Consider the following 26,073-nt stretch of genomic DNA (forward strand, 5'->3'; position numbering starts at 1 on the left):
GGGTGATGGGCACTGAGGGGGGCACCTGATGGGATGAGCACTGGGTGTTCTATATGTTGGCAAATTGAACACCAACAAAAAATAAATAAATAAAAATATAAATAAAATAAAATGAAATAAAAATAAAAATGTGAGTGGAGAACAATTACAACGGAATTGCACTGCACAGCCAAAACCCAGGCTATACTATTCATGTGCCGTGGTCACAATTTGGTATTTAGAGACCCATGATCCGTGTATTAAACGACTAGTAATTTGAATATGTGAACCAAAATGGTAACTGAGGTGTAGGATAAAAATCATAGCCCAAGTGCTTTATCGAGGAACAGTTTTAAGCATCTTGCCCCCAGGGCCGCCGCCTCTTCCCCGTTGCCTTCCCATCTATACAAAAGCCGCACGTCATCGTTATTCAAAAGGCAGAAGCCAGGAAGTGTAAATCTTTAAAAAAAAAAAAAAAAAAAAAAAGTATGAACTTAGGAGGAGAGCTCAGGCGCCGTGAGAAGCTCGCAGCACACGCGCAGCACCACGCGGGCGCCCCTGGAGCCCCAGGCCGCGCCCGCTCCTCCGCGCCCGCTCCTCCGCGCGACCCCGCCCGGCCCCCCGCCCCGGCCCCCGCCCTCGGCGCCTCCCGCACCGCTGCTCCCCGCCCCCACGCGCCCGCCCGCTGACGGGGCCCGGCGGCGCGCAGGCGCAGTAGCCGCCGCGGCCGCTCCTAGCCCGGGGGATCCTGGGACCAAGCCTTTCCGGAAGGACCGGCTCGGCGTCCGGGGCAGAGCCCGCGTTCCAGGCCCAGGCCCGAGCCAGGCCCGCGGTCCAGGCCGTCGTCCCTGCACCGCCGCCGGCGTCCGCGGCGACGCTCCAGCGAGCGCGGAGGGCGCAGCGGGCCGCGCGCTGAGGTGGGCCGGCCTCGCCGCGTCGCCGGCCGCAGTACGTGGCGGCGCCTCCCCCTTGGCCGGGAGCGGAACTGCTGGAGGAGCGGCGGCGCAGGCCGGACCGGGCGAACCGGGTCGCTTCACTGCCTTCAGGTGATGAATCGTCCGCAGAGCAATCAGATTTGAGGTCCGCAGCCCTCCGTGGCCCTGCCCGCCACCAGTTTTGAGCGGATGACCGGCGGGTGTGTTGGCGGGGTGCCGCGGTGACCGCTCGCCCTTGATCAAGGAAAGCGAGCCCTCCTGCTCGGGGCGTGCGCGGCTCGTCTCCTTGAGAGCTTTCAGGCCACAGCCTCGTTCCCCGGGGGGCCCGGGTCTCCGCGGGAGGAAGGCTTTCCCATGAAAGTGTCCCTCGGCACCGGCGAAATGGGCGTCTCCGCCCACCTACAGCCCTGCAAGGCAGGAACCACGCGTTTTTTTACCAGCAACACTCACAGTTCGGTGGTGCTGCAAGGCTTCGACCAGCTCAGAGTAGAAGGCTTGCTTTGTGATGTGACCCTGGTCCCGGGCGACGGAGATGAAATCTTCCCCGTTCACAGAGCTATGATGGCGTCCGCTAGTGATTACTTCAAGGCAATGTTCACAGGCGGAATGAAAGAACAGGATCTGATGTGCATTAAGCTGCATGGGGTGAACAAGGTTGGGCTGAAGAAAATAATTGATTTCATTTATACTGCAAAACTTTCTCTCAATATGGACAATCTTCAGGACACCCTTGAAGCTGCCAGCTTCTTACAGATTTTGCCCGTCTTGGACTTCTGTAAGGTGTTCCTTATTTCGGGAGTCTCTTTAGACAACTGTGTTGAAGTTGGGCGGATTGCTAACACCTACAATCTGATCGAAGTGGATAAGTACGTCAATAATTTCATCCTGAAGAATTTTCCTGCATTGCTGAGTACCGGGGAGTTTCTAAAACTCCCCTTTGAATGGCTTGCCTTTGTGCTTTCTAGTAACAGCCTTAAGCACTGCACTGAACTTGAGCTCTTCAAGGCCGCCTGTCGCTGGCTAAGATTGGAAGACCCTCGGATGGATTATGCTGCAAAATTAATGAAGAACATTCGATTTCCATTGATGACACCCCAGGATCTCATCAATTACGTGCAGACAGTAGATTTCATGAGAACAGACAATACTTGTGTGAATTTGCTTTTGGAAGCTAGCAATTACCAAATGATGCCATATATGCAGCCAGTGATGCAGTCAGATAGAACTGCCATTCGATCTGACTCGACACACTTGGTCACATTAGGAGGAGTTTTGAGGCAGCAGCTGGTTGTCAGCAAAGAATTACGGATGTATGACGAAAGGGCACAAGAGTGGAGATCTCTTGCCCCCATGGATGCTCCTCGTTACCAGCATGGTATTGCTGTCATTGGAAACTTTCTTTATGTAGTTGGTGGTCAAAGTAATTATGATACGAAAGGGAAAACTGCTGTTGATACAGTTTTCAGGTTTGATCCTCGGTACAACAAATGGATGCAGGTTGCATCGTTAAATGAAAAGCGCACGTTTTTCCACTTGAGTGCCCTTAAAGGACATTTATATGCTGTTGGTGGGCGAAGTGCGGCTGGTGAACTGGCCACAGTAGAATGTTACAACCCAAGGATGAATGAGTGGAGCTATGTTGCAAAAATGAGCGAGCCCCACTATGGCCATGCTGGAACAGTGTACGGAGGCTTGATGTATATTTCAGGAGGAATTACTCATGACACTTTCCAAAACGAGCTCATGTGTTTTGACCCAGATACAGACAAATGGACACAGAAGGCTCCAATGACTACAGTCCGAGGTCTGCACTGCATGTGTACAGTTGGAGACAAGCTCTATGTCATTGGTGGCAATCACTTCAGAGGAACAAGTGATTATGATGATGTTCTAAGCTGTGAATACTATTCACCAACCCTTGACCAGTGGACACCAATTGCTGCTATGTTAAGAGGTCAGAGTGATGTTGGAGTTGCTGTCTTTGAAAATAAAATCTATGTTGTGGGTGGATATTCCTGGAATAATCGTTGTATGGTAGAAATTGTCCAGAAATATGACCCAGAAAAGGATGAATGGCATAAAGTTTTTGACCTTCCAGAGTCACTTGGTGGGATTCGAGCTTGTACTCTCACAGTTTTTCCACCCGAGGAAAACCCTGGGTCACCTTCTAGAGAATCCCCTCTTTCAGCACCTTCAGACCATTCTTAGGACTAAAATGTAGTACCTTTGCAGTGCATCATGGATGATCTCACACTTCCCCTTAAATTGTATCTTCTTAAAGTGATTGGTGCAGTTATTAGGTTAAATGGTAACTGATGTTATTTGTATTGCTTGGCTCAGTGTGTTTATCCGTATGGTTAACAAATGCATTCTGAAAATGTATTTAACATAGCCAGCTGTTTTAACAAATGTAAAAAAGATATGTAGAAAAATGTTTTAGATGTCTTTGTGGTGTTGTGTAAGTCAAATTGTAGGTGATTGTAGTAAATGTGTAATTATGTTCGTTTATGCTTCAAAGCTGCAAGTTTTCATCTTTCACTTCAGAACATCGAAGGGAGGCTGCTTGCTCTGACCTAAAATAGTAAAAGGTCGCCAAATATCACCTACCTTCCCTTTTTTCATAATAGTTTTTGACATCGTTGACAATTCACCAGATCGAGTGCATTCAGAATATGTGAAGTTTCCTAGATAGGAGAAATAAACAGCGTACAAAACCCTAAGTCAGGATTTTGTATCTCTGGAGAGAGGGAAAGGGAGAGAGGAAATATAGGTATGTATGCACATAAACACATCCGTATGCATACATACATGTGTATATACATTCATACAGCTGTACACATACATATATAATTTTAAAATTGATTGGTATTTCGGCTGTAGGAAAATTGTTTCTAAATTAAATTTTTTTTCTTCTACCTAGCAGCTATTTCTATCCAAATGGGAATTCAGTACCAGAGAATAAGTATCTATAGAATCGTACTAAATTGAGATAGATAAGGGCTACAGCATATTAAACTGACTACCAAATTTGTCATTTGACTAAATTGTTACTTCAGATAAAACCTATTACTTTTTCTGCTTGTGTATTGTTTTCTATAGAGTTGCAAGTTCAGGTTTCTGAAAGTTGGTTTTGCTGAATACGTTTAAGCTCTGCTATTTTCCACCCTTTTTGTTCAGTAAAACTTATATGAGGAAAGCTAAGAAAGAAATAACGCTGAGCAAAACGATAGGATTTTAAGTTCAGTCTCCCAACTTAGTCATTCTAATGTGATCATTTGATTTGGGGTGATTGCTCCACCCCATGTGCATCCTGAGCTTTGTGTGACCTGCCTTAGGGCTATGATCTGAGCAAGCGGGAGATATAGTCAGTTCTGTATCAGATCAGGAAAACGTCCTTTTGACTATTTCTAAAGAACAGGACCAACTTCAGATTCTCTCAGAAGCCAGCTACAGAGAAAGCGTGGGACATTCCTGTTTTTCAGGCAGTACTAAAGTAGATGTTCAGCCTCTAAAATACCAAAGGCATCCCTACTGGTTGAGAATTACATGGGGAGATCTTAATGACCTCTTTTCTGCAAATGGAAGTCATAGGAGTCTTGTAGGTAGTGAGTGATTCTAGAGAGGTACTTTATTGGAATAATTGCCTACCTGAAGAAAAAATTTACATGTGTGTATTTACATACATATGAATATGTATACCCTTACACTTGGGAGATTGTCATAGTATATATAAATCAGGAACAATCTTCTCTTTATTGACAATCTCATAATAAAACTCAGGAACCAGGACAAAATGAATTGGCTTCCAGTGGTCTGAACTTCACTGCCCGTACAAGTGTTGATTCATTTTAATGCTTTTTATGATTTCTGCCTTGGCAGAAAATTTCATACTTTCTATGTTTTTTTTAATGACTAATTTTTTTATTACTAAAAATAGCACATTTGAGTACACTTAGAAAATAGAAAAAGTAGAAATTGATGTTAACTTTGTGCATTGAATAAGCAAGAAATGGCATCCCAATCATTTCTTTATTAATGAGGTTAAATATTTGTGTTTTTTGAGTATCTCCGTTTCCTCTTTGAATGTTCATGTCCTTTACCCTTGTGATACCTATTGGACTTGCTTTGTTTTTTTCATACCAAGTTATAGGATCTCTTTATATAATAAATATAATTTAACTGGCATTTGCTTGCATTGATTTCTTTTTCTCAATCTATTACAGTTTTACAAAGGCAGTTAATTTTTGAGATAAAATTTGTCCATCTTTTTGCATCTTGACGGATAATAAGGGGTAATTCTGCTATTCTTTATTTTTTACCTAGTTTTGATATATAACTCTTGGTGTTAATTTTGACCTGCTGAGGTGATACTGCCCCGTTTGCCTTCTATTCTGCATAAGCTTTCCTCTTTACTTTGTTGAAAGAAGGTATTGTGGTTTTTAAAAAGATTTTTATTATTTGAGAGAGAGAGTGCACAAGTGGGGGTGCAGAGGAAGAAGCAGACTCCCTACTTAGCAGGGACCCAGACATGGGACTGGATCCCATGGGACTGAATCTCAGGACCTGAAGATCATAACCTGAACCAAAGGCAGATGCTTAACTGAGTCACCCAAGTGCCCTGAAAAAAGGTTTTTGCCTTCTATTAGTTGACTCTTTTGCTTTGTAACTAGCTAAATACTACTTCACCAGATAAGCTGACTACTCCACCTATACCCCCTACCTCCAGCCTGACACACTCCACCTCATCCTTTTAGAATTTTCTGCAGTTGACAGTTGTCTTGGTAGTCATACAATAGCTGACTGATGGTAGGCTAATACTACTAATTACATCTGGAATTCCTTGCTTCTAGATAAATTTTCAGTGGCTTTGAAATGATTGGAAAAAGATCTTATTTTCAAAAGCTGATAATTTTTTACTGGAAAATTAATTAGATAATTAAGACTGGAAAAAAAGGATAAACTGCCAGCACAATAGACGTTAGAAACTTTTAGTGTTTCTTATTTTTCTAAGTTTCGAAATTACTGTTAGTTTCTCTGATTATAGAAGTAATTTATGTGTATTATAGAAAGTACAGGAAAATAAAAGAAAGTATAAATTATCAATGATTTCCATATGCCAAGGGTAACTTTTGTTAATATTGGGTATATTATACATATACATGTGTACAGACATTTGTCAAATATTTTTCAAATATGCTAGACCCTAACCTAAAATATGGATGATAAAAGGAAATCCAACTTTCAAAGACACACACTGCTATCACTATAACTTTTTCTCCAGGTCTTATAAAATGTGTATATATTATAAAATAATGTACTTCTCCCTAATTATCAAATACATATGCATTAAGAAAAACATTCTATTTTTACTTAAATCCATACTTATTTTTTCCGCTTTTGCCAACAGAATTCTTGTAATTTACCTGTAAAGCAAACACATTCAATCATGTTCAAATTTTTCTGGTTTGTAATTAAATTACCTGGTTTTGATTATAAAGACAAAATTAGCTCCCACAGAACATCTCATTCAAAACTACAGAAACAAAAAAAAAAAAAAAAAAACTACAGAAACAGGGACACCTGAGTGGCTCAGAGGTTAAGCATCTGTCTTTGGCTCAGGGCATGATCCTGGGGTCCTGGGATCGAGTCCCACATCAGGCTCCCTGCATGGAGCCTGCTTTCCCTCTGCCTGTGTCTCTGCCCCACCCCCCCATGTGTCTCTCATGAATAAATAAATAAAATATTTTTTAAAAAAACAAAACTACAGAAACATAGCATTAAGAGAAAAAAAAATGTCCTATCTCAACCAGTTATTAACTGAAAGACCTTGGGGTAAGTAAGCTTACAAAGCTAAAGTTTACCCTTTTGTCTATGGCATTAAGATGGGAGTTCATAATTGTGGGTTCTGTATCAGAATTATAAGTAGAAAATGTTACAAAGTGATTAGCATAAGGCATGCACAGAGAAGCATTAAGTAAATGGTAATTGGTACTAATAAAGTTGGCATTTTGCGTCATAATTTTTTACTTTTGTTTTAATTATTTTTATAGGTTATTTTTGAAGTATTAAATTTTCCACTTAGGAATGTACCTTCCTTTTTTCTATTTCCCTATGAGTGTACATTTAAATATCTACCCCAAGTTTTCACTATTATAAATTAAGATTTAGTGTTCCTACATAAAATTTTGTCCATGTCTGACTGTGATAAATTCTAAAGAAGTTAAATCTGAGTCAAATAGTGTAGGCTCTTGAAAAATATTTCCAAGGGTGTGCCACTATGCATTTCGAGCAGAATGTATTTAGTGATCATTTCAAAGGGTATCTTTACAGTTCCAGTTTTGGGTTTATATATTTTAAATCACAACACTGAAATTTTTGTTTATTGAGCATGTACATTCTTCACCTGTGAATCATTTGTTCCTGTCTTTAGCTTCATATGTCCTATTTGCCACAAAGACTTTTTTTTCTCAATTTATAGCATTTTTATTGAGGCAAGGCTACTCAACTTTTTAAGTTGAGATATAATTGACATGTATTAGTTGAAGTTCATAACATAATAATTTGATATATGTATATGCTGTGAAATGATCATCACAATCAGCGTAATTAGTATCACCATATATAGATATAACTTTTTTTTTGGAACAAGAACTTTTTAAGATTTACTCTCTTAGCAACTTTCAAATATACGATAGTATCATTAACTATAGCCACATGCTGTACATTACATCCTGACTCATTTATAACTAGAAGTTTGTGCCTTTTGACTATCTTCACACATTCCATTTAATGCAGTCAAATATGTCATCTTTTTTGCATTTTGAACTTTTGGTGATAATTTTCCTGTTTGTTTACATAGTACAGATGTCACATTTCTCTTCCTTTATCCTATTGCTTTATTGCTGCTAAAGCTTGCTCTGGGAGCATTTACTGCTTATCTCTTGTTCAAATAGCTTTTCTTCTTTATGATTTCAATCTGAAATTTACAAAAATTTACAAAAATGGCTTTTATGTTAATATTAGTCTCTATTTACAGTAAGTATTTTCCCATCTTTTTTCTTTGAGTATATATCTTAACATGCAAGGCTTTTTGGGTAATGTACTGAAATTACTTTTTCCTTTGTCATTTTAAAATATCTTCTTGTGTATTTTTTCCCACCATGATACAGTAGGATTATCCCAGTATTTTATATTATTGTTATGAATATCACTTTTAACTAGATTTCTGACATAAAATCTAAAGTATGTTCTCAAATTATTATCCAATTGTCCCATCACCACTTTTTGAATAATTTTTACTTTCTCACTGAATTTTTATGCTTTTTAAAATCATGTAATAAAATCTTATATGGGTCATTTAGAGTCTCTTTCTTCAGTTCCAATGATCTTTTCTTCACATTGTCTTTGGTATATGGATTGCTATTTCGAAATTTTGTTTTCACCTTGTATTCCAAACTATTGCAGCATTAGTAGGAAATGCATGGTTTTAACATGTTGGTTATCTGTCATCATAACTAACATCAATTCTTAAGTTTTGAATGAAACATTAGTGTCATTGATTTGTAACAGGTTTTTGGGTGGATTCTCTTGTGTTTTCACCTTAGAAATCATATTATCTTCATAGTATAAAAACCCTGTTTCATTTTGTATTTGTATCATAACTATTAACTATGAAACCCTGTTTCATTTGAAACCCTGTTTCATTTTCTATTTGTATCATAACTTAAAACATTCATTAATACTTTCAGCAAAATTATAGTAGTGACACAAGTCATTGTGTCTTTTAAGTAATTTTAATAGAAGTGATTGCAGTTTTCTAATTTTTTTCTTAAAGAGAGGTATTCTTTTGTTCATTAAAGGTGATTGTACATAGTGCAGAACTGGTGAAGTGTTCCTTAACCAAATGCATGAATAATAGGTACATTCCTCAATTTTCTTGTTAACAAGTCTCTGAGCAACCACTTTCTAGGGCTGATATTATCCTGCCATCTACTGGTTGAAATTAAAATCCTCATTTTTAAATAGATTCCAGAAAATATATCTCCTTATAAACAACAACAAAAACACACAAAAAAAAAACCCAGTAATGATAAAAACCACAAGAAATTTTTGTAGTATCAAGTCTTCACATCATACTCAATTACCTAATTAAATACATAAAATCTATGGTAATTCTTGGTGTACATAGTGGGTCAGACAATCAAAGAGAATGTACTTTTTGACATCACATAAAAATACACTTAAATTGCTTAGACAAAAATTATCAATTATTTTATTGATAAATTCATACAGTTGCCAAATATCAAATGTCTGCAATATTTTTTTTAAAAAAGGATTTTAATTATATATTTTATAGAGAGAGTGTGCTAGCAAAGGCACTGCACATGGCGGGAGGAGCAGAGGGGTAGGGGAAGGGAGCAGGAAAGAATCCAAAGGAGACTCCTGCTCTGGGCTCCCATGACCCTGAGATCATAACCTGAGCTGAAATCAAGAGTTGGAAACTTAACCGACTGAGCCATGCATGCATCCCAAAAGTCTGCAACATTTTATCTAAGCATCCATACCCACTACTGCATGCCATTGGCAGGGACAGGGGGGACATTCCCCATTTCTTTTTAATTATTTTAGCAAAGAATTTCATCATGAAGACACTTATAAATCTTTTCAATAGAAGAAATAATGTAATATGCAATATATCCAGGTATAAGTAAATCTGATAAACTTTTAATATCCTAAGAGCTTTTTATATTGGCTTGCCCATATGGATCCTAGGATCACATCACTGCTCTAGCCATACACTTTCATTCAGCCTGGACAGAAATATCATACACAAGCACACACACGTGCGATACACAATAACTTTTGAATTAGCTGATTCAAATTCTTTAGCATACCATCTATGGGCTTAAGGAAAGTCTGCTTCTTGGCTATGGGAACAGTAAGAGTGGTATAACTACCCATTTTTGAATTCTCCAAATCTGTCTCAGAGTAAAATATTCTCATACATAAAGCATTCTTTTCCTATGATGGATATGACTGAAAACAGGTAACTTCTTACTGTGGCCTCCTGAAGGCTATCAAGGGTATGCATATTTCCATATTTCTTTTCTAGATACAGCTGCAGGATCAAAGTTATATTTCATGCTCTTTTAGAACAAGATGAGGGATCCCTGGGTGGTGCAGCGGTTTGGTACCTGCCTTTGGCCCAGGGCGCGATCCTGGAGACCCAGGATCGAATCCCACATCGGGCTCCCGGTGCATGGAGCCTGCTTCTCCCTCTGCCTGTGTCTCTGCCTCTCTCTCTTTCTCTCTTTGTGACTATCATAAATAAATAAAAAAAAATTAAAAAAAAATTAAAAAAAAAAGAACAAGATGAGTATAAAGCTGATGACAGCAGCCAAGGTCAGATGTATCATTGTGTACAGCCTCTTCAGTCTAAGTCCATAGAGTATTCTGGCCCTTTATTGGTCCATCTTCCAGAAATCTGTTACTGTATAGTATAGGTTTATCATCTTTGGCCTCATTTCACCCAAGAACCAGTCAGCACCGTCAGTTTATGTGTAGGTCAATGGGCAGGTCTAATTTTTACTGACTCAAACAATTTTATCTTAGTTAGAAATCATAGTTTATCACTTAGAAGTGAAGGAAACATTTTTCCATCCAGGAACTTCAAATTCATGGTAAATAGTTAAGCAAAAACATACTCAATATAAAATCCTAAAGTCAGTAATAAGATTTATTTCCTCATACTAGGCAAAATGTTTACTACAGTTTATTAATTTCTCCATCCTTCTCTAGATGAGAGAAAATCACGGATTTCACAAAACCTTCCATATATCATGTATTCAGATATACTTGAAGATGTCATATAAGTTCAAAGACTGGGAAAAGAGTTTTATAACCTTCAAGGAAGCTGTCCCTTTTTTTTTTTAAAGATTTTATTTATTTATTCATTCATGATAGACATAGAGAGAGAGAGGAGGCAGAGACACAGGCAGAGACATAGAGGGAAAAGCAGGCTCCATGCCGGGAGCCCAATGTGGGACTCGATCCTGGGACTCCAGGATCACACCCTGGGCCAAAGGCAGGCGCTGAACCGCTGAGCCACCCAGGGATACCCCAGCTGTCCCTTTTTTAAATTTTTTTTTTTTTGGAGTTCAATTTGCCAACATATAGCATAACACCCAGTAAGGCAGCTCTCCCTTAATGAGCTCACTCATGCCCTGAATTGTCTTGCTTTATCCTACAAGGGGAAATAGGTTATAGATTCCACTGACACTGTCTACTTCATTCACTTCTTGGGTTTCAATAGATTCTATATTCACCCTCACCACTTATCTGGTAGCTAGTCAGCCATGTGCAACAGGTTCATAGCTACCATTTGGGAATACCTCTATGTGTAGACCAAACTCAAGATCCCTCTCAACTTAGCTCCCAAACCCAATATCTAGAAATGGACTAGGATCCTCTGCTGGACACTTCAAGATAGTCAAAGCTCCCAGTGAACATCCTGATTATGTGGAGTATCTATTGGATGCAGAAACGACAGGATTAGCCATCTTATTATAGCTATGAACCAGTCTTGAACTATAAACAAGTCACTAGCTGGATGTTTTATTTTTAAAAATAATAAAACAACTGATCATTCTGGTCCATAATTGTACTTCCCTGGGGTAGTTACTACATTTCAGTGATGTCACAGGACAAGCCATTCTAGTTGAAGACGTGTACAGTTTTTGAATACTTAATCATAGAAACGTTCAGGGTGCCATTAGGGAGATAACTAGAGATAGTGGTATCAGGCACAAGAAACATGCAGAACCTGCTACTCCTAAGCTCCGTGCCTGCATAGAGTGATTGGTTTTCCTCTAGTCTACTTTACTTTATAACCCCCCTGCTTCTGTCTTTCAGGAGACCAGGAGCACAGAGAAAAATCTCAGCAATAGTCTAACTCCATAACAGCCTTGTCCATCCCCTACGAATGATTTCTCCCCCTAGACTTAACCTAAACCACAATCCCCACAATCCAAGTCTATTCTTCTACCCAAATTGGGTATTTGACCTGCAATATCCTTAATATCAAGGATATAGTACTGAGAAACACTGTTCTATCACATTATAGATTAGCATCTATTTGTCTGATAAATTTCTGATTATTCTCTTCTTGAAGACTCTGAGCCACATGGCCCTTTGACACAACAGAACAGCAACCCAATTTCCATCCCTAATGCAAAGCTTCATATAGTGGTTTTTTTTACATTCCACATCATCCTGGCATTATAATTTCCAAGGAAACAGGATTCTCCTCAATCCTGTTGATAAGGGAATGTGGCCAACAACACACAACCCTCTCAGCTTTCGAGTGGTTGCTTTCTTACCAATGACTACCCCAGCTCCATTGTGTTCCTAGAACCTCCAGGATGAACACTTGTTCATACGAGCTCAAGCACTGTAGTCCAGAGCTGATATTCTTTTCCCTGATTTCCTTAGAATCATGTATTTTCCAAGTTTAAACACTATAAGAATCCCTTCCTACCCCTTCCTACTGAACTTTGTCATGATTCTTTATGGGGAATGGTCTCACAGCAAAGGTTAAGAAATCTGACTTAGTTTGACTATCCATTCGCTGCTGTTGGTCTACACCTGCTGGGCTTCTTTATATTCCAGGAAAGGAAGGAGTGTGAGAGTAACCAGAACAGGCACAATCTTCAGCCCCATCTATGCTGTTAGTGGTAAGAAGATAATTCAGTGCTAAATTTTTTTTTGGGGGGGGTGAGGAGGATAGCAGATGACCCCTTTTATTTTATACATACAAATAATGTTTTAAACTGTTTTTAAAATATCTGAAAGGGGGCAGCCTGAGTGGCTCAGCAGTTTAGCGTGATCCTGGAGACCTGGGATTGAATCCCATGTCAGACTCCCTGCATGGAGCCTGCTTCTCCCTCCGCCTGTGTTTCTGCCTCTGTGTGTGTGTGTGTGTGTGTGTGTGTGTGCCTCATGAATAAATAAGTAAAATCTTTAAAAAAAATTTTTTTTAAATATCTGAAAGGTTTTAGAAGAAAAAAATCTCTTCTTCAACTAATGTGAAAAGAAAAAGTGAGGATGGGGGTAAACCCATAACAAAAAAGCCTTATCTATTACTTTCCCATTGCTATCATGTAAGTATTTTAAATATTGAAACATCAGCAATGTGATCACATCTTATACCCGAATCCCTTGAAATAAAAAGAGAACTACTTGAAACATTGATTTTGAAGACCTCCTGGGAGATTAAAAGCAGCTTTGAAAGGCTCTGCTTATAAGAGCAGAAACACATAGCCTTCAAGGTGAGTACAACAAAATCACTGCAGAATAAGAAAAATCACAGGGAGATCTGTGACAGGCTATGGCCACAGCAGTATCTCCCATTCCACAGTGTCTTGAGGACTTTGCCATTTCTCAAAAAGGTGAATCTAATTTAACTCCCCTTAAATATGGGAAGACTTGGAAATTGCTTATAAAAAATTTGTTAGAAATCATGTGTGACTTCCAAGATCATGTTAGAGTTTATCACTTTTAACACTACTCTAATACTCGAGGTCAGATAACTCTTTGTCGTGGGGCCCTATCCTCTGCACTATGGGATGTTTAGCAGCATCCTTGGCTTATATCCACTAGATGCCAATAGCATCCCTCTTCAGTTGTGACACCCAAAAATGTCTCCAGACATTGCCCAAAGTCTCCAGGGGGACAAAATCATTCTCACTGAGAACCACTGGGTTAGATCATAAAAAGTGATACAGCTTTGTCACTGGGCCACTCACTTTTGAGCCCTCAGTCCTCACATAAATAGTGCAAGTGTCCTGGGTTCACCAGTCTGTCAGAAAAAGCAGGCCTCAAGGAGAAGTTATGGTGAGATGCTCCTGTTCCCAGTGCCAGCTGAGATGTATAAGCATCAGATATATAAGTGAGAGTGCCTACCAACTGTCAGGTCACCCCCAGCCATCCAGTGGGGTGTGTTCCAAGCTGAGGCCCCAGATGTTGTGAGGCAGAGATCAGCCATTCCTTCAAATCTCTGATTCACAGAACCTGTGAAAATAAGACAATTGTTATTTAGGATAATACATTTTAGAGTAAATTGTTTCAAAGTTGTAATAATGGGGATATTTTGTATTGGGAGTGTAGTGATGAAAATAATAAGTAAATAACAAACCCTATTTATCAGATCATACTGAGTAGGAGACTGTAAAATCTTTTAATACTTAAAGGAGGTCTAAGGTCACACCTTATAGATTTTCAAACAAACACAAGGCCTCTAAGAATCATAAGGTAGTGCCTCATGGATTTTTGTCATTAAATAAGAGGACTCTATGAGACCAAACTGTTGTCTCACAGAAGCCTTGAGAGTAGCCCAAAGTGAAAAAGGGTGTATTTGAAGAGACTGGTGGGTGTGCCTCCTATCCAATGACAATCATTATAAATTGATATACAGCTAACCCACTAAATGTGTAGAGTAATATATCAATTTAGGTTGAAAATAAGAGATAACACAAAATAAAGAGGCTTTGGAGCCTCAAAATTTTCCAGAAAGGAAAAAGGTTGAGAAGCCTACGCAGTAGAAATAGGGCACTTGGGTGGCTCAATCGGGTAAGTGTTTGCCTTTGGATCAGGTCATGATCTCAGGGTCCTGGGATTGAGTCCCACATTGGGCTCCCTGCTCAGCAGGAAGTCAGTTTTTCCCTCTCCCTCTGCCCCTCCCCCTATTTCTCTCTCTTTCTTTCTCTCTCTCTCTCTCAAATAAATGAATAAAATATATATTTTTTTAAGTAGCCTATGCCAGGAGCCACTTCTTGTGGAAAAGGAAGGATAACTTAAAGGGAGAACTAAGAAGTGCAGAGAGGAGAAAAATCAGCCCTGGAGAGTAACTCTCAGAGAGTTAGCCTGAGCTCCTATCTGAAAACCCACACCACCTGCCCAAATGGGCATCAGGTTTACAATAGACCAGCGAGAGCTGTGTGCTTTCCGCTTTCCCCCAGTTTGAATGGGGGTGCCGGTAATGTTACCTTATTTCTGTCTTAGACGTTGTATGTTAGACAGTAAAGGGACAAATCACCTCTCTGTTTGGATTGTAGATCTTCACACTGAGGAGAATGACACTCGTGAAGCTGTGCTGCCGCAGTTGTCCTACTCATGATTATTTCAGCTGTGAATGATAGAGGCACGATGAAAGAGAACGAACAAAAAATAAACATTATTGACCTAAGTAATTGGGGGTGGAGAAGCTGCCTTAGCGCTCACATAAGCCTACCAGCTCAGTCTCCCACCCCTGCGTTCCCCAGGTAATCTTACTACTGGCCAACTTTCTTTTTACTGGGTGCCTCCCAGGACTAAAGGAGGGTAAGGAGCCTAGGCAGGGAAGAGGTAGAGGTAGAGCTTTTGACACATGAAGGAACTGTGAGAGCACTGAGTGCAGGGTCAGTCTTTGCTGAGAGAGGCATGGCCCTGTGGGGAGAAAATTACTCCCAAGACCAAACCACCCAGCCCAGGACCTATCAGAGCAGAATACGGAAAGGACTTGCCATTCACAACAGAAACCAGATTCAGAAGGATGCACTTGTGAGCTGGAGGGAGGCAGACAAAGGGGCTCTGGAGAGGATCTGGAGGCAGAGGGCTATCTTGGGCCTGTGGGACCCTGAGGTCCATTGGCTGTCAGGGGAGGGGACTGAGTCCTTAAGGGGTCCTCAAAATTTTATGCTAGGCATCACACTCCATCCTTTCTGCAGATATGGTCTCAACCTCCCAAATAGTTCCAAACATTGCCTCTCTCTATGAATATGACTTTCACATGAGTCTTTACCCAGTCATATCGCCAAACGTTAGACCCATATTTCTACCTGCTACCCTAGAACATCTCTAAAAATATAGTCTCTTATTATTGTTACATAATCCGCTAAAAATTACTCACTACATTTTAAATCAGACCCAGACAAAAAAGTATTTTAGTGAATATTTACAAAATTAAGGCCATTTAGAAGTAGATGAGACTCAATTTTGGAAGGCTGGGGCCAAGTCTCCTTTTCAAATTCCTTGGCTTTCTTATGAGCCTATTCACACAGAAAAAGCACTTAGTGATTTCTACTTCTGAATTTCCTGTCTGGCCGTGTCCTGGGCATGGCAGCTATATACTTTTTTTCTCAGATAAGACTGATACTTTGCAATTAGTTCTCCATAGGCAGGCAGGAGTCATCATTGCCCAGAGGGGGTCTTTCCTTCCCCATCTCCTGCACCAAACTGGTAACCAGATCTTTCACCTTCTGATCAAGTCCAGTGAGGACTTTCAGCCATTCATGCTGAAGATGCTGCAGATCTGTTGGATCATCTCATGAAGAGAGAGGTGGCCTGAGCCGTTTGGAACTGGCTGCCATCCAACTGCTTCTAAGAAGAAGTAAAAATATTCTTGGTCCTTCAGGCAGGAGAAAAAGGAAGATCCTCCCCCATTCACAGGTCTGTGAATGTCTCCTGCTTAGGCAGGCCACAGTTCTAGGCCAGGTGACAGCTAAGGGTACAGAACTAGAGAGCATCAGACTTGGTGTCATCGGTGAGGAGGTTGGCAGGCCCCAGGTGAGTGGGGGGGATGCAAATGTCTGGCTATGGGGGACTTTGCCTAGCTGCTCTGAGTACCTTCTTGCAAATGAGATTCTTACATAGGGTAAGACTGATACTTCCATACTTATCCCAATTTTGTTTTCACTTTTTGTCAAGTTCTCTTCTATTTTTGGGCCTCAGACAACATCATGACTTTAACACTTCTTTTTACTATGACACTGGAAATTAAACACACTCAAGGAAGATGACGGAAGTCTCAGACCAATGAGATGTATTCATCTAAGTGAGACCCAAGGTGGAAGTAAAAACCCGAGTCTTAGGCTTTATCTCTTTTTCATTTTTTTAAAACATTTTATTTATTTATTCATTCATGAGAGACACAGAGAGAGAGAGAGAGAGAGAGAGAGAGAGAGAGAGAGGCAGAAACAGGCAGGGGGAGAAGCAGGCTCTCCATAGGGACCCCAATGCGGGAATCAATCCCAGGACCCTGGGGATCACACCTTGAGCCCAAGGCAGATGCTCAACCACTGAGCATCTTTTTCATTTCTAATAAGAGTTCTCAGTGGTTTGATCCTGGGTACCATTTTTACACTTCAAATGCACTGAAATACAACTTGCCTCAACTCTTAGCATTTCCTTTTTAAAGGGATAAACATTAAATTTGACATTTTCCACATTTCTTTCTGGGAGCCATGGCTCCTATATTCTGACACACACTAGAGATGATAATGGCAGAAAACCCAACACCAAGGGTTAAATCATAGAATTCTCTTTATACTGTTCCCCAAAACATGCTGACTGCACACATGTGAAAGACAATGTGCTTGGAAATGTGGATTCAAGGAAGGTAAGACAGGGATGATGACTACCTTCCAGGGAGTGGGAAAGCACGTAGTAGAGACATGGTTAGGATCAAGGGAGCACCAGCATCGTCAATGTAGCAAAGGGCAAGTGCTTAGAGATGATGAAGAGGAGGACATGGAGGGCAACAGGAAGCTCCACTTTCTAAAGAAATCTGTGGCTCCTGAACATTAATGACACCAGACTTTCATTTCTTCCTCAAAAAAATTGAGACAGCTTTAGTAATGGACATGCAGAAAATTGTAAAGATTAAATGGAATAAAGTTTGCAAATTACAGACTCCTAATGCAGAATCACAGTAAATGAGAGTAAACCTGACCTTAGTAAATGATAGCTGCCTGAAAGATTAATACGAGAAATAATACTCGGTAGAGTCCACATTCAGCCAAGCCAAGACAGGCTTTCAGTGCAGCTCCCTTAACACTCTTAGAGATGTGTATGGCCAGCTTCCTGCCCCCAAATAAACTCCAGAAGGGGACATTGTTCCAGGACTGTGAAGGAGCAGAGCCCAATATTCCCTCGGATATCAGTCCCTGGAACACACAGGAGACAGATCTCACAGCACACTTGAAGCTCTTTGTAGAGAACCAGCACCTTGAAAGTTATCTGACAGAAATGGCTGCTCTGTGACTAGTATAAAAGGAGTAAGAGTCCCTTCTCTCATGCTCAGGTACATTCAGACCTCTTCTGGGGATATTTTTTAAGATACCGTGTAGGAAAAAAAAATAGGAAAAAATTTAAAAATTAAAAAAAAAAAACAGGAAAAGAGTTTTTAAAAAATGAAGGACAGGGTGATGAGATATGGAATATTCCTAGATTTTCAACCATTGATTATCACAACACTAATTCAAAAGCTATTTCCTGTGTTAGTGATAAGGTATAGTGAGTGAGTATACCCCTCTAGCACCCAATTTACAAAGGCACCAAATCTAAGTAATCAAGATAAATAACTTAATGCAATATTTTAAACTCTAAATTAATTCAAAACCTCCAGGATGTACAAAATATCAAAATGTTAAATAAAGAAAATTGACCTGTACTTGGAAGTTCCTGAGAGTCTTCAAAGGAAGAAGCAGAGTATATATGGAATTTCAACAAATCCCATTCATTCTATGAATATCTTACTAAAGAAAATGGAAAGATCCAATGTGCTGAATGTTCTCAACTGCTTGTAAACAACACTAACTTTTCTCCTTAACAATGTAGTCAAGTTGGAATCCGGGGAAAGATGTTTCACTAACCAGAAGGTAAAAAAAAGCTACTTAACTGAACTGAAAAGAAATAATCTTGACTATATTATTGAGTTTGTTTCATCAAAGGTAGAAAAGTGAAGTTATATTCAATTATTATTTTGCTGTGAATAAAATGTAATTTCTACTCCACCGAAAAAGTTGACTACAAAATTATGTATGAGTTTGAGTATTTTCCATATGAGAAGTTTTGCTGTTTCGTGTGTAAAGTTTGGATTTGACATGTGCTGTGAAATCTGTGGTGTGGGCGCAGGTGACTGGGATGTGCAATGAGTGTCCAGGGTCCTAATCTGCAGGTGGCCCTCGTGTGGCCCTGCTGCCACCACAGACACCCCCGTCCCACCTGCAGATATGCCTAGAAGTGAGGAGGGTACATGTTGGGTGCTCCCCATCCTTCCAGCGACCATGGGGACTAGGCTGGCTGGTGACCAGTTCTGCCCACTGCATCCTCACTGCAGTCCAGGCGAGTCCCGACGTCCCTTCATTCCATAGCCACATAGTCCCATTTCCCTAGCATTTCATCGTCCTGTACTCCATCATCCCATCATCCCATGTTCCCTTCATCCTCTCACTAGATCACCATGTGGTCCCGTCTCCCCATCGCTTCATCGTCCCATCTTCTTGATGTACCATTGCTCCATTGTCCCACAGTCCAGTCGTTCTGACATCCCGCAGCTCCACCTTCCCGTCGCATCATTGTCCCATCATCCCATCGTCCTGTCATACCATCCACACTGTCCTGTGTCACTCCATCATCCCTTCGCCCCATCATCACATCGCCTAATGCCCCATCGTCCTATCGTCCTATCATCCTGTCCCACCATTGCCCCGTAGTCCCATCATACTATCAGCCACACAAGGCCCCATTGTCCAATCGGCCCCTTGCTGTCCCATCATCTCAGCGTCCACTCAACCCATTTACCTGTCGACCAGTAGCCCTGTCAAGTGTCCCCGTCACACTGTCGCCCCTTCTTCCCATTGTCCCGTAGCCACATGTGCCATCGCCCCAGTGTCACATCGTCCTGTCACCCGACCTCCAAAAGCCCCATCGCTCCATCACTCCATCACCTCGTTTCTCATTGCCGCATCTTCCCATCACTGCATCGTCCAGTCATCTGTCCCTTCATCTCCAGCTTGTCCCATCACCCCATCGCCTGATCGCCCCATCGCTGCACCATCCCCTCACTTGTCATCCTGTGGCCCCCAGGGCCTAACCTTTTCATCATACTGCCATCTTGTCTTCTGAAAGCCCCGTCGTCCTAACGTCCCCCCGCACCCCCGCCCCATCCTCCGCTCCCCCCCCCCCCCCCCCGCCCTCCCGAGCCGGTCGCGGCCCCGCCGGCGGGCGCACACCCGACCCCGAAGCTGCAAACCCGCCCGCGCGCGCCGCGGCTCAAATCCCTTCGGCTCAAATCCCTTCGGGAAACCGCGTCTTGCGGCCCGTCCTCTGGCTGCACTTTCTCGGCCCAAGGGGCGCCGGGACCCAGGCCGAGCCGCAAGCGCAGGCTGCAGGACGCCCTCGGGCCACCGGGGCCCCCCCAAGCGCCGCCGGGCCGCCCGCTCGGCGGGGAGGGGGCGGGAGGACGGGTTTGCGGGGACCCGGGCCGCGGCCCCGAGCCGCCCCCCCAGGCCGCCCCGCGCAGCCCGGGCCCCACACAGCGGCCGCCGGGACCACCACCGCCGCCGCGGGGCCCCATCCCTGGGCGGCAGGAGGAGGCTGCCGCCGCCGCCGCCGCCGCCCCGGGGCTCCCCCGCGGGACCCCTGCCTGGGAGCCCGAGCCCCGCCCGAGGCGCGCACACCCTCACGCGCGCCTCCGGGGCGCACCTGCTTCAGAGCTCCTCGGGGACTAGAGCACACCCCGAATCCAGAGGCCCCGAAGCGCCCGTTCGCACCTGCAGCTGCTGCAGCACATCCTCAGCCTCTTGGGCGCAGAGCGCAGCCAGGCTGGGGGGAGCAAGGCCGCCCTCCAGCACCTCCTCTCCAGCCTTGATCGCGGCCGGGAGCCCCTGGAGCCCAGGAAAGAAGGGTCGGGCCTGCCTGTGTCCGGGACTGGTTGTCGGGAAGGGTTTCCAGAGCATCCATCTCTATCAGGAGGGCAACAAACGCAGCCGCTGTGCCTGAGCATTAGATAAGAAATATCTGAACCAAAATCACAGACTTTTAAAAGAATGTATTGTTCAGGGACGCCTAGGTGGCTCAGTGGTTGAGCGTCTGCCTTCGGCTCAGGGCTGATCCTGGGGTCCAGAGATTGGGTCCCGCATGGGGCTCCCTGCATGGAGCCTGCTTCTCTCTCTCTGCCTGTGTCTCTGCCTCTCTCTGTGTGTCTCTTATGAATAAATAAGATCTTAAAAAAAAAAAAAAAAGAATGTATTGTTCAGAATGATTTTACAAAAACATGTTTAGAGAGAACATGATCTGCTTTCTTAAAAGGTTTTATGATGTAATTTTTTAAGGCCTAAGTTTGAGGGCGTTTTTGTCATTTCCAGAATATAAAGTCCAATTTTTTATGGAAAAGTACTTGAGGATAGTGATTTTGTTAAAGACGTGTCAGTTCTCCATCTGTCTATGTCTCTGACTCTGTGTGTTTCTCATGAATAAATTAAAATATAAAATATTTTTAAAAAGGGGAGGGGGACAGCTGGGTGGCTCAGTGGTTAAGTATCTGCCTTTGGCTCAGGTTGTGATCCTGAGGTCCTGGGATTGAGTCCCGCATCGGGCTCCCCAAAGGGAGCCTGCTTCTTTCTCTGCCAAAGTGTCTGCTTCTCTCTCTGTGTCTCTCATGAATAAATAAAAAAAAATCTTTATAAAAAGAAAGACATGTGTTTATTAAGTTAATGCCAGCTGCTGTAACTGATCTACACCAAACTAGGAGAGTGTGATGGGGAATTTCTGCTTAGATGACTCTTCCAGTTGGCTCTTCCTCAAACAGTGATTCAGGGACGCCAGGATCTTCTCTTCCATGACATTGCGTATATGACACTGGACTCCAAATGTGTCTGTGATGCTTGAGTCTATCCCAATCAGTTGCAAAGGGAAAAAGGTGGTAATTTCTGGGCCCAAGACTATACTATGCAGGAGAATAACATTTCCATTGACATTTGTGTGGTTTGAATTTATTCTCATGGACTGCCTCAGTGTAAAGACAGATCCACTGGGAAATAGACTCTGCTCGGGTGGCTAATGCAAGAGGAGAGAAGTTCAATGAAAAAAGAGCAGTCTTTATTGTTACATTATTTATACTAATGCTTTTTGAAAGGGAAAAATAGCCAATATGTTGACAACACACACTTCATTGAAAAGTCCAAAACAACAGACCCACAGCCTGATTACACAATTAAATCAGGGGGTGAGTCAATGGATGTCATTTTTTAGAGTTCATAGCATCACTGATCATTTGAAAGAAGCATTCAGGTTGATTCCCAAAGGCATAGACTGATATGGGAAACTGGCCACAAGGGTGGAGATGAGGTCTTGGAATACTTTGTAAAATTCAAAGTTATTTGCTCATGAAGTGAAGGAGGTGAGCACAGTGTGAGGTGTTTCCTTGGAGGTACTTGAAGCTCACTAAAATACAGGAGGAGAATGAGTCTTCTGATGGCCAAGCTTGTGATTCTCATCCTGATACTCTAAATACTGGAAATACAAACTTGAAGGAAATTTTCTCACACAGAAATTTTTTTTCTTTTGTATTTAAATGCCCCACAGGCTATTCCATTATAAATTCCCCTGTAGAACCATGAGGAATTTATAAAAGACCTTCAGATCTGTTGTCCTCTCAAATCACATAAATCACATCTCTGTAGTATCTGTTGGTATTACTCTTTCTCTAATAATGATTATGCTTGTTTTCCTCATGAATATTGATTGTGCATTGGAAATGATGTGGACCATACTGGATGCCTAGAAAAATAAGTTGGGTAAGCTGAATACCTTCCCCTTAGGTATTTTACAGATCCCCAGAGGGAGATATTCTAAGGAGAAAATAGGGCAGGTCAGGGCTCTGTCCCTTTGGGCTGCTTTTTAAAAAATAGCATATCCTGGATAACTTGTAAAGAGCAGAAATTCATTGGTCACAGTTCTAGGGCTTGGAAATCCAATATGACGATGTCTCTTATAAGGGCCCCAATCTCACCATAAGGGTTACATCCTTGTACTCTCATCAACTCCAAAGGCCCCATCACTTAATACCATCACTTCGGGGTTAGGACTTCAATAGATAATATCCAACCATTCAGAACATAGTAGGTCATTAAAGGCTCCATGTCTGCCTTCTAGAAGAGTGGATACAGCCAAGCTTAGTAACAAGGAAGAGTGAGTAGGTAGGTTAGCAAGCAAGAGCAAGCAGGGCCAAGGACTGAGAATACACACCTTCATGTTTTGGCCTGAGGTAACACTGCTTATTACCTGCCACACTGTAGATATCGGAGTGCAATGGAGCCTTCTCTCCCCCAGAGATGGATGGAGATAAGAGCAGGCGATGGGGGTTCATCGTTGTCTCTGAGTTGTCTCCAGAGCATCTCAGGAAGACAGTCGTTGGGTGTCACTTGAGTAAAGACTCACCACGACTTGTGGATCAATAGCCCGGTTGCCCTGAGCTGTGTGAATCAAGGAGAGTCTGAGTTTAGATGTGTGGCTCTGTGTAGGACACCAGGCGAGGTATTTTCCTGTGGTGGCCAGGCTGTGGGCAAGGTTGAGATGAGGCCATCCTGGGGGGTTTCCTCTAGTGCTGGGCAAAGGCTGACAACTGTGCTCTTGCAGCCTGAACCCCAATGCCCTGAGCACCTGAAAGCAACCAGAGTCCCAGTGGTTTCAGCAATAATCCCAGTAGGTGTGGTCGATGCCAGTAAGAGTAGAGTGGATATTTTGGCCAGTGTCTTGCACAGGCCTAACAAATATGGCTGTGATGAAGCAAACTAGTTTGGTGATTTGTGAACACCTTCTGGTAGGAGCAGGAAATCAGAGAGCCCATGTAGTGTACATGATGTATTGAGCCAGGATGCTGGGCGTCGTGCCGAGGATGTTAGAGTGAATAACACAGAATCCATGACTAAGAGCTAGAGTATCAAAGATGGCTACCTACTTTCCATGTGAAGAGTAAGAATGTAGAGGACTTAGCCAAGGTAACTTTCTATGCAAAATGACAAGAGTTCAGGATAGGAACTGAGAGGAAGTTCTTCACATGATAATAATCGATATTTACACAGTTTTGAATTTAGGACAAACATCTATCTTTTTTTTTCTGAAGATAACTATTCTGGTTTCCAATCTCTAAAAGTCCTTTGGGAAATTTGAAATTATATGCAAAAATATAAAGGGAGAGTCAGAGGCACCTGGGTGGCTCAGTTGGTTGAGTGTCCCACTTTTGCTTTCAGCTCAGGTCATCATCTTAGGGTGATGGTATCAAGCTTCGGGCTCAGTGGAGAGTCAGCTTGTGATTCTGTCCATATCCTTCTGCCCCTCTTCCTGCTCTCTCATTGTCTCTCTCAAATAAATAAATAAGTAATTTTTTAAAAAAGAAAGATTCAAATCGAATATGTTCTCCTACTTTCCTATTTTCACTACCAATGGTGCAAAAATTAGTTATTGGAGAGTGAACACATCTTACATATTACAATAGTTTCTTGCTCTTCAAATCAGCCCTGTTGATTCAACAAAATTTAATTCCTTAATATTTATTTTCTCATTATCTTATATCTTACTGGTTTTTCTTGAGTATCTTATGGGAAGTATTGACATTGGAGTATACAAATCTAGAGCCTTAAAATTTACATCATATACAAGGCTCACCAGAGGACTCTCCCCCATCATTTGCTGGATTTCAAAGCTATATTCTGAGAAATGATCTTCAAATATGCAGTAGGCACCATTGGTCTATTTTGGTTGCCCGAGTATAGACCGGACTTCAGAATTAAATGCAGGTATTTTATATTTGATCATTTAATTATACTAAACTTATTCAACACATGAATAATTATGAAAAGAAAAGAAATAAATGCTGAAAAGAAATAAATGCCAAGAATATGTGGATGAATATCTATCAAGAAGTGAAATTAAAAATTACTTTCTGATACAAAGCAAAATAAAAAGTGAAGACTTAAAAAAATACATGTCAGAAAAATACTCTAAATTTTCACTTATTTTGAGTACAAATAGTGTTTTTAAGTATATTATACCAGATATATTATTATTGTATATTTATATAACTTTGAATAAGTATAATTTTAATACATTCTTATTTACATAAGTATATTAAAATTTGATCTGAAAACTAGACTTAAAAGTGAAATAAAATGTTAAAAACGTTGAAATGTACATTTAGCTTAAAATTTTTGTCAGTGTTAATCTGGGATTGGAAAAAGAGTACAGTTTGGCACTATCTCATTATATAAAGTACAGACAGAGAAAGGACTCAAATAGATATAGAGGATACTTCTGTCATTAAATTTTTACGAGGGATTTGAAAGCAAAAAATACCTAAAATCACTCTGGGGTCAGGGGAAGGGAATGCAATAATGAAATAAAATAGTTCAGGAACACTCCTCTAAAGCCATTTGGAAAATGCAAAATTAAAAACAAAAACAAATTAGGAAGGAAGAGGAACTTTCAGAAAAAGGAAAGTAATGTGTTACATTTAAGAGTTGGCCCAAGTGAAGATGCTCAGAGAAGCTGAAGCCGCGGTTCCCACACTTGCCCAGCGCAGCCAGGCCCACAGCCCCTGCAGGATCCCCGATGGCCCTGCCCTGCTCCTTCTCGGTGGCCCTGGTGCTGCTCAGCTGCCACTCCCTGTGCTGTCTGGCTTGCCACCTGCCCGACACCCACGGCCTGCGCAACTGGAGGGTCCTGACGCTCCTGGGACAGATGAGGAGACTCTCCGCCGGCTCTTGTGACCACTACACCAATGACTTTGCCTTCCCCAAGGAGCTGTTTGATGGCCAGCGGCTCCAGGAGGCGCAGGCCCTCTCTGTGGTCCACGTGATGACCCAGAAGGTCTTCCACCTCTTCTGCCCGGACACGTCCTCTGCTCCTTGGAACATGACTCTCCTGGAGGAACTGTGCTCGGGGCTCTCTGAGCAGCTGGATGACCTGGAGGCCTGTCCCCTGCAGGAGGCGGGGCTGGCCGAGACCCCCCTCATGCATGAGGACTCCACCCTGAGGACCTACTTCCAAAGGATCTCCCTCTACCTGCAAGACAGGAACCACAGCCCGTGTGCCTGGGAGATGGTCCGAGCAGAAATCGGGAGATCCTTCTTCTCCTCGACAATCTTGCAAGAAAGAATCAGGAGGAGGAAATGAGACCCGCCCGGGTCCGCACGGAAATGACATTCCCTGACTGATCAGAGCACACTTGCACGTGTCCTGCCGCCTCAGAGAAGCTCACGCCTGCCGTCACGGTGACACGAAGGCAATCGGGTGTCCAACGTGTTCAGGACGGGGCAGCACCATCAAGTCAAGTCGACAAACA

General features: G+C 42.2%; 2 protein-coding genes and 1 long non-coding RNA gene across 5 annotated transcripts in view; 2 read left to right on the plus strand and 1 right to left on the minus strand.

Moving 5' to 3' along the window:
- LOC140641524 (uncharacterized) overlaps positions 1 to 23,288 on the minus strand; it is a 28,644-nt gene extending 5,356 nt beyond the window's left edge. The window contains exons 1-3 of one of the 3 annotated variants that reach the window (XR_012038037.1): positions 23,016 to 23,288; positions 15,007 to 15,096; positions 13,875 to 13,982 (exon numbers count right to left, since the gene is read on the minus strand). This is a non-coding gene — a long non-coding RNA (uncharacterized lncRNA). Of the gene's footprint in view, positions 1 to 13,874; positions 13,983 to 14,956; positions 15,097 to 20,503; positions 20,903 to 23,015 lie in introns of those variants that run through there. The other 2 variants (XR_012038036.1, XR_012038038.1) reach the window with 2 other exon arrangements.
- Positions 777 to 5,099, plus strand: KLHL9 (kelch like family member 9). Its single transcript, XM_072841518.1, has one exon. It carries the CDS (start codon positions 1,269 to 1,271, stop codon positions 3,120 to 3,122), a length of 1,854 nt encoding a protein of 617 aa, XP_072697619.1. The 5' UTR covers positions 777 to 1,268; the 3' UTR covers positions 3,123 to 5,099.
- Positions 23,289 to 25,297: 2,009 nt separating the features above from the next.
- Positions 25,298 to 26,041, plus strand: LOC140640938 (interferon alpha-1/2). The gene has a single exon (XM_072840298.1). The coding sequence runs from the start codon at positions 25,341 to 25,343 to the stop codon at positions 25,902 to 25,904; it is 564 nt and encodes a 187-aa protein (XP_072696399.1). The 5' UTR covers positions 25,298 to 25,340; the 3' UTR covers positions 25,905 to 26,041.
- Positions 26,042 to 26,073: the final 32 nt, after the last annotated feature.

Source organism: Canis lupus, chromosome 10 (assembly GCF_048164855.1).
Source record: "Canis lupus baileyi chromosome 10, mCanLup2.hap1, whole genome shotgun sequence".
NCBI classification, from domain to species: Eukaryota; Metazoa; Chordata; class Mammalia; order Carnivora; family Canidae; genus Canis; species Canis lupus.